Source organism: Falco punctatus (assembly GCF_963210335.1).
Source record: "Falco punctatus genome assembly, chromosome: 13".
NCBI lineage: Eukaryota > Metazoa > Chordata > Aves > Falconiformes > Falconidae > Falco > Falco punctatus.
In genome coordinates this window covers 6,581,961-6,594,503 of record NC_137593.1, presented here as the reverse complement: position 1 = coordinate 6,594,503, position 12,543 = coordinate 6,581,961, and the positions used below count along the sequence as shown (strand labels likewise).

At 40.9% G+C, this 12,543-nt stretch overlaps 1 protein-coding gene across 2 annotated transcripts in view; it reads right to left on the bottom strand.

The window, feature by feature from the left end:
* The window catches only part of FNDC3B (fibronectin type III domain containing 3B), a 222,079-nt gene that overhangs the window by 27,541 nt on the left and 181,995 nt on the right, over positions 1–12,543 (bottom strand). For both annotated transcript variants that reach the window (XM_080410542.1, XM_080410543.1), the window contains 2 exons: positions 8,892–9,172; positions 870–1,082 (listed from right to left, as the gene is read on the bottom strand). In XM_080410542.1, coding sequence (XP_080266668.1) covers positions 870–1,082; positions 8,892–9,172 — 494 coding nt within the window. The remainder of the gene's footprint in view (positions 1–869; positions 1,083–8,891; positions 9,173–12,543) is intronic.

Sequence of the window (12,543 nt, the reverse complement as noted above, 5' to 3'; positions counted from 1 at the left end):
CTCTAAGGATTATCTACTTGATACATCAGTTATTTTATGTAATTAAACTAACTGAGAGTGTTTCTTAGTCAATTATGAGCCATCTATGATATTTATTCATTGAAGAACTCACACTGTTTGGCAATACTCACGTATTGTCTTTCTTTCCTTCCCTTTTTTAATTGACTATATCTCATCCCAAATCTGGAGCTACATTATCACATCTTCCCACACAAAATTGCACAGGAAAATACTTTTTGCTGAGCACTGACTGCTCAATGTTTATCCTTGTGTTTCGTGCACACTGAAAACTCTCATGGCTTTGAAGAAAACGTTAGGGAAGTGAAACATGGTGGGTGAGCGACTCTGCATCCTTATTTCATAATTATTGCATAGTACCAAGCTGATGGCAAACTCTTACTTTCTAATGCTCCAAAATATTATACTTGTAAAATCCTGACCATCATGTTGCCCAAAATCTTGTTCTGCTCAGTTCTGCCTTTCCTAGACCTCTGATTTTGTAACTGTTTGGTTTTATTAATACACACAGCACGTTGGGTGCAATATTATCGTTTTGTATATTCCAAAAGGTAAAGGCCTATGACCTTGAAACTCAGTAACTAAGTTTTGTTGGCAGAGGGGCCAGGGTCTTGCTAAAATTTCAACAGCACAGCACTGATTTCAGTTGTTCGGTAATAAATTTAACAGCTTTGTTACATAATTCGCTCAGTTAGACGACAGGCACAGAATCCCTATTAAAACAATACTTTGTATATATTTGTTGATATGAAGTAATCAGGAAAACATTTTTCTTGCCGTGATTCACAACTGCATTACGATGAACACGAATTAATTTTCATTAATACAAGGAAAATCTTCCTCTCTCTTACCTTTTATTTCTGTCTTCTATCTGCAAGATATAGACCATGTCGTCGGTAGCGTGAAGCTTGGAACTGCTGTCTCCCCATTTCAGCTTCAGGCTCTGAGGACCTGCTGCAGCACACTCTAACCGAGGAGGTAAGGGTGGTAACGGCCTGGTTTTTGCCTTAATAAAGTGGCTAAATGGTCCAGCTCCAATTTCATTAATAGCCTGGATCCTGATCCTGAAACAAACAGCAAAGTTAAATGTTAAATAAAGTGCTTTCATGAGGTTCTTGGTATATAAAAAAATAAATCTCAAGATACAAAACAGCCTTCATGGACCTGACTGCTCCATCAGCAACACAAAGCCTGCTCCCAGCACTTTGCTTTGGTAACATGAAAGGCTCTGCAAATGTAACAAGTAAGAGCTGCAGTGAAAAATATCAAGAAATGCAGTAAGGCAGAGGGGGGAGGATTTGAGCAAGCAATCTCAGAACCTGATGGCAGACCCTCTAACCACAGGAACAAGGGACAGCAGCACAGATACAAGTGCAACCTGGAAAACATGAAGTGTGTAACCGTGAACAAATAAAATGCAGAAACGTGTTGTGATTGTCTCGAAGTTCATGAGCTAATTTAGGTGAAATCATGAAACGAAAACATTGGCGTCACTACTGTGAAACCCATCTCCATGTTGGTAAAGATCTCTGAAGACCAAAGAACAGTTATCTCAGTGTGTGCAACACCTCACAAAGCACACTATTTAAGTACATGAAACTCAAGTGGGAAGAGCTAACCAAGAAGGTTAAACACACATATCTTCTGCATGTCTTACACAAACTGTGGAAGTATTAACCAGCAGTGAATATCTATTAGATCAAATACAAGTTGGACTCCAGTCAGTCTCACAAGATGCACAAAAGCTCTGGAGCCACCTGGATTGCATTAAGGACATTTAGAAGACAAAAGCAGACCACCTACCTAGTCATGGAAGTTTTAGCTTGGAAATACTCTTTAGACTGAGTTAGTCTTCTACATTCTATTTCTTTCTTAAGATAATGACTCCTGTCTTCTGTTTTGTCACTCTCTTATCTGTCTGCACCTTAGCTTAATAACTTGCACAATGAGAATCTGCTTACAGAAATGAGCGAAGACTAGTAAAAAGTCTTTTACTATGGTAACATCAACAAAAACATCATAACAAAAGTATGAAACAGGCATTTCTAAAGAGCTTTGGGGACTGTGTAAACAGAAATACTGGCACAGAGGAGCCTGAAAGGTTTACAAAAGTTTGTTCAATCGGAGTGAAAATAGGAGAAAACAGGATGGGCAAACTAATTAGCTCTTTTAGATAGTTCAGTCTAGTTCAGATAGCTGGACAGATGCCATTTACTTTGGAAATTCTGTGTACAGCAGCCCAATATTTTCTCATGGGAAAAGACTCTCTACAAGAAGTGTTGCTTCTTCCCCAAACTATCAGCCACCAAGAAGCCAGAAGTCCCTGAGGAAGGTGGCAGGGGGAGAAAAGAGCAGAAGCTGGTAGATCCCTATGACTGCTTGCTTCAGAGAAAGCAGAAGAGAAATAGAACTGTCTTTGGCTGGCATAGCTATTTATTTTGATTGAAGTATGTGAAGTGATGTAATTTTATATAAACAACATATAAAAAATGGCTTTGCTTTGAACAACAAGTTTCCAGCTCTACAATTACAAAAAGATTAGGAAGAGTTAAAGGGATAGAGGAAAAACCCTCAAGAGAACAATATTCCCTGTTACAAAAGCCCACAAAACTCGTATTTTCTGCAATTTCAAGAACAGAAAGCGTGAAATGATTAATAAACATATCGCAAAATACTAAGAGCCTTATCTACTCATTAGGCAGCTAAACTAATTGTACACTGTAAGAATGCATTGCATTTACAAAGTCACATGTAAATGTGTGCTTAAACCTTTGCTTACTGACCTAGCCATGAAGAAGGGTAAAGCACCACTTTGCATAGAGCTGCACTTTCCTTTTAACCTTCCGTTCGGTTTCAGGAAACACATCCTGATCACCTTACAGCACTATACAATGGTGATTTCATCCTCTTCCTCCCAAAGCATGGATGCTATGAAGACAGATCTAGTGGGAGCCCCCTCTTCAACTGCTGCACGTAAGCATTTGACATAATAAGAACAGAAAACTTTTCTAGGATCTTAAGAAGTGTAATTAATATAGACATTGCTCTTATGCCATAGTATGTTACTGGTTTGCTTTAGATTGAAGAGTCATTAATATTTAATGGTCTTTCCAGTAAAAAGTGAAAACTCCCTGAATTTTCACTGGATTCTGGCAAGTGGTCCATTAGCATATGCACATAAACAGTAACAGTGACATTACAAAATGCTGCTCCTTATTTGTGGATTGATTACAGCAACACGCTCTGGAGTGCATAGCCTTTTTTCCCCCCATTTTATTTTGTATTATCCAAAGTCCCAGTAACAACAAAGCCTCTCCCGTCCTCAAGCATCGTAACTAACTCATGTCCACACTTGAAAACAAGCAGCAATTGAAATGAATCTCTCTCAAATCTCACTTTTCTTAAGCAGAGGTGGATAGATGTACTTTTTAGATATGTGCATGAACTTTTTAGATATCTGCATTTACTTGTTTTCCCTTTGCCAGGTGTATTACCTTGCACAAGGTACAAACTTCTCTCTTCCTCTTCCCTCGTTTGCTGCTGCTTTCACCTGCCGCATGGCGCTCTCACTCCTGCCTTCTGCCACACACAGCTACACACCCCCCCGCCACCACTTCTGACTTTGGAGCACAGCAAGACTGATGGAAACTCTTAGGCCTTAAAATAGAGACAGGCATCTTTCCAGATGAATGAGATAATACTGGGAAAGCAAGAATTGATTTCTTTGACTCTCATGGCTGGATGTGGCTACCCTTTTTTCTGCTGATTATATCACTGCAACACTCTCTGTAAACGGCCAGTGTCATTCCCAGGTCCACAGCTTTGCCAGACAGGAACAACCAGCCAGCTCTGATTTCTGTGCACGTGTCAGTGTAACCCAGATCCAGCTCTTGCTTCCCTCTCAACCACAGCAGCATCTCCTCAAGGGATATTAAGCCTCTGAAACATCCACAGGGAATGACAGAAGGAAGAAGGGAAAAAGGCAGGGGAGAAAGGAGGGCTGTCTGGAAGAGGAGGGGGAGCACACGGTGGTGGGAGAACACCTCCAGCTCCTGTCCCTGCCCCAACCCGCGACACTGAGCTCCTCCAACTGGGTGGTGGCACAGCCACGGTGGGTAAGGGAACTTCTATAATTATGTGGAAACCAATTACTGTTCACAGAACTGATACTGGCAAAAATCAATCCCTTATTTTTGTGTAAAAGTAGTATTTAGACACACAGAAATGTTCGAATGAAACCACTGCCTGAATCCCTTTCAACTTTTTCACTAATGGTTTCTAAGTGAAGATACCCCAAATGCTGTCCTGGAAGGGCAGTTTTAAAATCTGACAATCACAATTTGAAAGTGAGGTTTTTGAGAATGTATCGACTATATTTATTTATATCTATATAACTATATAAATATATAGATATATGGACTATATAGATTTAGGGATAGTACTTAATTCTGCAGACTCAGGACCAGTCATACTTGTATCTATTCTCACGTTTTCCCACTGCATCTTTTAAACATTTAGAAAAAAATAAATCAGACTAGGCAAATTTAGAAACCATTAAAAGACCTTTAACAGAGCATTCTATCTTAGAAGATTCTTGACCCAGGGAAATAAACACACTAAGCAGGATGCTGTTTTCAGATTGGCCACAAAATCCTTCGTATAGTATTCCAACAAAATGAAAAAATCAACTTTTGAATTAATCTTAAGAGTCTGACATGAGAAGAGTTTGATTTGCTAGTTCCCATAAGCGGAATGCCACCAGTGGGAATGCCTGTGGAAACCTGTGGGAGTTAAAATGCCACGGACTTCAAAAGGGAGGAGAAGCAGGATGCTCCCTCGTCAGCAGCAGCCTGAACATCCCGGGTGGTGATGACACACAGTGCCCAGGACAGGCCAGCCCCACAGATCCCCGCTCTGACTGCACTCTTCTGGGGCTGCAACAAGGCTTAGTTTTACACTCTGAAGCATAAATTTTGTTTTATAACCCACTTAAGTGTTGTTAACTTGAACATTTATGTGCATTCTTCTCTCCATCTTGGAAGATCTTTTCCTCAGTACAGTTCAGAATTAAAATATCTAGATTTTTTATTCCTAAAGGAGATTAAAATTTAGTGTTGATATTAACATTTAATAAGACTACTACGCATTTCTGTGAACTAACTTCAGAAGAAAATAAGCATTCTAAAAAATTCTAAGTTGTTTTGCGGTGAAGTATCTCAACAGCACAATTAACTACGGAAAGCGTCGAGTGAAGCTTGGGAACAGAGTATAACAGAAAATTGGTATTTCTATTACTGTTGAATACTTATTTATTGTGGAATATTTATTAACTCACTTCTAGTTACATCAGTTCACAGAAAACCAGTCCATGTATTATTACCCTTAAATCAGAGCTTCCAGAGCTTCATGGCTACGTCAATAAAACAGAAAGACTGCAGAATTCCCAGACATATTTCTGCAGCCGCTCACCAGCAACGATGTTTACACAGTGCATTTGCGAGGCATCTGCTTTTTGCAGCAGGGGTGCTGCTCTGTGCCTGACATGGGAGAGGTTCCTCCTGACACCAGCCCTGCGCCGTCCGTTAGCAGCACAGCAAGGGCATGTCCCAGTTCCTCCTGCCTCGAACGTATGTTGGGATGCAAATCTTCCCTGTGGCATGCTGGCTGGATTTGCTACTAAGACACAGCAACCGTCAGACTTGTCAGCTTTGAGCCCACCTCTGCGAAGAGCCTGGTGTTTGCCTGGCATGTCAAGTCACCCACGCACGGGCCATGGACGGGCGACTCCCAGACAGGGGCTGGAAGCAGCAAAGCAACGCCAGACCTCAGCTAACAAGTCCCGTAGGGCGGACACTCGCAGACATGCTGTCAGAGGCACACCGCTACACAAAACAACGTTCCTTTCCAAATCTGGACTTGGTGGATTCATAATCACCAAGATTTGCTCTCAGTTTTGGGTTCTCCCAAACAAAAACATTGACAGTAAAATTCCAATGCAACTAAATCATGTAAGCCCTTTGCTGATTTACCTCAAATTCTGCTGAAACTCTGGCAAGAGAGTTCAGAGTCTCAAACCCAGTAGTACAGGAAAAACCAGGGCTAGGAAAAAACACGTTCACCACTTCTAAACAGAGCAGGGAATAAACACAAGAGAGAGAGAAGGGCTAGTTGAGTTAAACAGGGCTGACATGAAAAGAAAAAACACCGGTGAACAAATTTAGAAAACAAGCTCAGTGATGTTTTTTGAAACACTCCTCCGATGAAAACAGGGAAGGTAAAACCCCATCACCTTTCAGCGTACAGCTTGATACGCGTGTTTCTTATGGATACTGTTATCAGGGCACAGACATCGCCCAATGAAAGACAGGTGGTAAGTCAGGCTTGAAGAAGAAATATCAATGAAAGAGTTAACGATTCATAGCAAAACCAGACACGTTAAATTGGTTTTATTAGCAGAAAAATACTTCAAGATACAGAAGAGGTGCTTCTGCAACTTGACTGCAGTCACTTGTCATCCCTGAGAGGCACGAGACGCGAGACTTGGGGGTTTCTTTCTCTTGTTTCATTGAAAGGGCTTTCATATATTATTACTTCTGATTAGTCATCCCCTGGTTTGTACTCTTCACAATTTAATATTATTTTTTTTAGTCTGACATTTAGAACAGTCCCAGTTAATGCTTGTGCTTTAGCCTTTCCATCTGGATCAGAGACAGGCAGACTCCTGACTAAAAATATGTTATTTAATACAGGGCTTTTTTTTTAGAAATAAGAAAATAAGAATGCAAAAAAAAAAAGAAATCCAATATTTCTTACAGCAGCAGGAGCAAGAGCTTCAGACAAGACTGCAGCATGATTATAAAGCAGAGTAATGTCCTGCCCATCCCTTCATTCCCTATCTCCATTTCCAGGCTTTGAAGGCATGGACACCTCCCTAAAAAAAGCTACAGGGAGCCAAGAACCAGCTAAAAAAAGAAACTGAAGAAGGAAGACTTCAGCGAAGAATTTAGATAGGTCCTTCTGGCTGTCTGGACTGGGTTGCTCATCTCATTTTGCTCTGGCTGTTCTGAGACTGGATTGAGCACGTGAGGAGAAACCACCAGGGAGTACGAGACTGCCCAAAGACAGCGCAGTTCCACAGCTGAGTAGCCAGTCAAAAGGCAAACTTTTCAACTTACTAGTTTTATTAGGGTTTTGATTAGTCTCTGATCAGTTGGGTTCTCTGGTCTGGCTTTGAGTAAGATGACACAAACACCAGTGCTGACGTGAGGCAGAGAGTGAGAAACATGGGAGAACAGGGAGATGGAGGCAGCACAACAGCAACCTGAACCAGCTCAAACTGCTGTGCAGCTTCACTCAGGTGCAGCAATTTCACACTTCAAACAAGCCTAGGCCAGCTTGTCTGCTAGAGGAGGGGGTCCTGTCCTCTTCTACCCCTTCCTTTACCCATTTACAAGGTAAAAAATACAATTAGTTTTTGAGAAGACCAGTTTTCCCAGTGTGGAATGGTGCGATAGCGCTTCGCTGGCACAAAGGAGGGAACGCCACCAGGAGGGAAGACGACGCTTGCCTCGACAGCAATGCTAGCTTAAATTGACCACATAAACAGGATCTTAAATAAACACCGTGGAAGACAAGAAAAAGCTTATACTTTTGTTACTGCCGTTGTGAAAAAGGATCACAGCATTACAAGCTACCGAAGAGCTGGAGACAGCGATAATGTAGTCACACTGCTTGGATTTAAACGAGTGGTCTGAAACAGAGAGGTTCTGAATCACCAAGTTTGTTTTGCCTTTTTTTTCCACATTGCTGAAGGGATGGATATATATATATGTGTGTTTATATATGTTTCCATGCATATATACATATTTTTTAATAAATCTACATCTTCATTTTTTATTACGTGGTTTTAAAACCTAGATATTCTAGGCAAAGATCAGGAACCACAGTACTAGGCACTGCAAGCAATATATGTTCCTTGCTTTAAGTAACATCTAGTATACATACTTGTATACTTGCTACAAGAAGTTATCTTTTTTTGGTAAATAATAATATTTGAGAAATGAACTTTTCATTTAAACTCTACAAGATGCGTGGGATTGTGACCTTGAATAAAAAGAAAAAAAAAAGAAAAATATTACAAAAGGTCTGTGCCATATCTAATTTTACAAGTGTGCAATCAGAGTCCAGTTTTTATTAGAACAGTACTTAAAATAGAATTTCTTTTGTCACATCACCTGCTGTACTGCTGTTCATTGCCTGCATGGAACCACAGGTTTTTTTTTTAATTAACGAACAGGGAAAAAAAACATACACGCCTGAACATTAAAATAATAATAAAATTCTGGCAACATCACTTAGAGATTTAGACTCTGAAGCAATATAAAGAAATTGTTCAGATTATCTTTTAATTAATCTCCATATGCTAGAAAAAAACCAGCTATAGTTATATGAATAAAAGTTCACTGTGTGCAAATTGCTATCTCCTCACAGAGATCAATACAGTTAATAATATAAACCCCTGGATGGAAAAACATGAGCTATTACATTGCAATTTCAGTTATTCCCCATTTTGAAAATTTATTTACCTACCAGCGTAACCTCACCTTAGCAGAGCAACTTAATAATAAGGAGAGGTGAAAGATAATGCAAGGAGAAGAGAAAGGGAAAAAGATGGGGGGAGAAAGCAACATTTGGACATCAACTACCACAATTCATTTCATAAAGGAATTATCGCAGATTTCTATGCTCCCTAGGCTGGTTGGTGTTGTGGGTTTTTTGTTTTGGTCCCCCCCCCCCCCCCCCCCCGTAAAATTAAGCTGTGTGTTTTCATCCCAAGCGCTCTCTGTATCACACCAAAAAAACTCTGTACTCACCGGTATGAGGTTTCTGGAAGCAAATCATCAATAACGTAACTTGTAACGTTTCCTACTGCAATACTGATGTCACCCAGGTCAATGTTATATGATGTAATCTCAGCTCCGTTATTGCATGGCTCTTCCCAGCTCAGTACAAGGCACACAGAGGGGGAGTGCTGACAGGCATCCATGTGCTCATCCTCCAGCACCGAGAGCGCAGAGACTGCATCAGGCACAGACGCGGGGATCCTGCAGGTTACCAGGTCACTGTAGGGTCCAGCTCCTGCTTGGTTAATAGCCTGTATGTTTAAAAAAAAAAAAAAAGGAGTATTTTTACAGGATAAATGTTCTCTTTCACACGACTATTGAGTTTACAATATTGAACCGTGCAGCCTGTAAGAGCTGCATGGATTCTTCAGAGGATATGCACCGCTGGCTTATCCTCTAAAGCATGACTCATAACCTCTGCCTATACTACAGCAATTAGTATCTTCCTTTGTTACTCAGAGGTATCTCAGAAAAACTGGAGAGTATTTATCTTTTCCCTAAAAGCTATTTAAAACCTAACAGTAACCTTTTGATCAGCAGCAAACTTCGTTTCAAAATGCCAGTCATGCTGCCAGCGATGGGTAACATCACGCTGTTCAGCAAACCGGCTACTCTGAACTGTTGAGCCGCCCTGTATAAAATCCTCAGCACACACACCGCAGAGTGTAACGTGCAATGTTTTATACAAGCAGAGTACCCCCTAGGCATATGGGGCATCTGGCTTGCTGAGAGCTACGCTGGTTCCTAACTCGGAGAATGGATTACTAATTTCATACTAAAAAGATTCTGATATAAGAATATAGGAACCCAGCACGGCGTGAAGGCTGTGACTCAGAAGTCACAGATCACCAGCAAACCACCTCCAAAGCACAGAGCTCAATATTTTCTACAAGAGAGGAGAACAACCAATTATCAAGCATCTCATCTTGACTCCCAGATCCAGGATCCCAGCAGAGACAGAGTTTCAAAATCTGCCCCACTTCTGCTCACTAATTACAGAGGCAGTTGTCTTCGCAAGCTCAACGCTGCACTCTTGTACAGACCTGGCTTTTCCATCAGTTGATGCTCAGTCAGTGGCAAATGCTGTATATCTTGCACTGGAATGGCCTAAGAAATGACCCACATTACCTCCTCTGGATTATTATAAGCTCCTGTGCACACAATCACACAATTAAAGCAGGCTGGAGGGGACCTTGGAGCACATCTAGTCCAACCTGCTACTCCAATCAGGGTCAAAGCTGAACACAGACCAGGTTGCTCGGGCTTCTGTCCAGTCAGGTCTTGAAAAATTCCAAGGATGGAGATTGCACAGCTGTTCTGGACCAGTTACAATCCTTAACTGCCTGCACAACAGTAACTTTTTTTCTTTTTATCTCACCAGAACATCCCTATTTCAGCCTCTGCCTGGAGCAGAACTGGAGACAGTATTCCATCTTCTCATGAACGACATGTAATAGGCACCACCACCTTCCCTTGATCTGGCAGCTGGGCTTCCCCTGACACAGCCCAGCATGCTGCCAGCCCACCAGGTACGCAGAGAGCTTATGACAGTAGTTATGGTATAGGCCGAGCTACAGGAGGTCCAGAAGGCACAGACCTTCAAAAGCACCTTTGACATTGCCCAGCATCATCTAGCATCCACACTTCCTTTGCATTTGGGAAAACGAGCCCAGAGTCTCCCACCAGATCAAAACTAATTAGAAAACCCTGATTTACAATGTTGCCAGTAGGACTACGATGGCAAGGAAAGAACATGTCAAGCAACTGTTTGATTTCTAATCTATGCTTAACTGTAGCAAATAAGTTATTTCTGCTATGCATAATACAAACACAAAGCCGTGTTCTGTTTTTCCAGGAGGCGTTTTGTTCAATTGAAGAAAAGAGATAACTAAGTTAGATCTGTCAGCCTTTAAAAAGCCCTTCAAAACAAATCTTGCTCCAGGGACATCTTCTATTGAGTGAAACGCTCCTAGAGCTGTTAAAAGTGAGCCTTGTTTCGTGGTCTGCCAACGATATTATTTGTCTTGCCTCTAAACCAGTGTTTGGCAATCTGTATCTTGCTCCAAGCGATTTATTTTCAGAGGTGCTTTTAACTGCTTTATTGGACAATCTCATCACCATAACTGATGGGAATTTCATTCTTCTTTGCTTCCTAGATACCTCCCTCCCCCACCCCCAAATGATACAGTATTTCCTTTTGCAAAAGCCACAATTGTTTTCAGGAATATTCATTACAGCAAAAAACTTGAGCAACAGTAAAGACAAATTATCTGCCCTGCAATTATATATATCTGCCTGATTCCTCAGTTCTCTCTTTTTATTGAGTTGTTGTAAATTTGAGAGCAATACCGTGTGTTTGTTAGAAGGCAGGATAAATATGGTTTGGGGAATATATTTTTAATAACCAAAAGGAAGATTTTTCTGTTAAAGCTGTTAACAAATAAGAAAACCAGCTATTATTCTCACCTTTTTATTAAAAAAAAAAAAAAAAAAGACTAAAATTTCTGAAACTGTTTAACTTCCCTTCTTTGTCTGCTATACATTGTTGGGGTTTTTTTTGGTAATTGTTTAAATGCTCCAGTGTGTCTTATACCAACTTCTTCTCCATATAATACACAGATCAGATCTAGAGAATGAAGCCCTCTAGAAAGTAACGCACGGGTCACTGACGGCCTTAAATAAAATGGCTTAGTGCTGTTGTGCATTTCATTTAACTTCTACCTATGGATTAAATGGCATTGGCTGTGTTGAAAACCCAGTAGATTTGTGCAACATTTTTGTGGCAGGTAATTTTAAACAAACATCCACTCAAAATCAAAGATGCTATACAGCTGGCTATTTCCATTTTTAACATTAAAACCTCCTTGAACTCCCCGCAGAAGCGGTCTCACAGTCTCCTCCCTGCCCAGCGGATGCTGAATGCTCTCCCCCTTGTGCGAACACAAGAGGCACTTTCTGGCTGACACTTCCAAGCCACTCAGACACACTCTTCCAACTCGCCTCCCCCAGCAGTGCCAGGGCAGGGATACGGCGAGCTCCACCGAGGCAGAAAATACAGCCGAGTGTCCTTACAGCTGCGGGGCCCTAGCTCCTTGGCTGCTGGCCAACAGCTCAAAAGCTACTTCATAAAAAAACCTAATAATAATAAAAAAAATGTTCGATATCCTGTTTAAAAATACCAAACCTGTAAGGAGGAAACACTCAACAGAAGCATGTTGTCCTTGATCAAAGAAATGACCCTAGGTGGTCCAAACATTGGCAGCTGGGTGGGTACACGAACTTATGGTTGGGTTACTGGTGGTATTCTGTCTTCACATACACATAAGTTTTGTGCAAAAGTATCCAGGGCAAAAATGTTTTTACTTTGCTCCCACCTACTTTACTTTCCATTTATTTTTTCATTAGACATAAAGGAGAAGTGCTGTATTTTTATTTTCATAAATATTTAAGAAATATATTTTAACTTACTTTTTGGTGAAAATAATAGAAGAGAAAAAGATCAAAGAAAAAGAAATTATATATAGGCTCTACACACGGTCCAGTCTTACAAAGCTAAGAGACAAAATGGTAAAGACGAGGGCTCGCTGTCTGGCAGCTCCCATCTCCTATATACACAGGGATC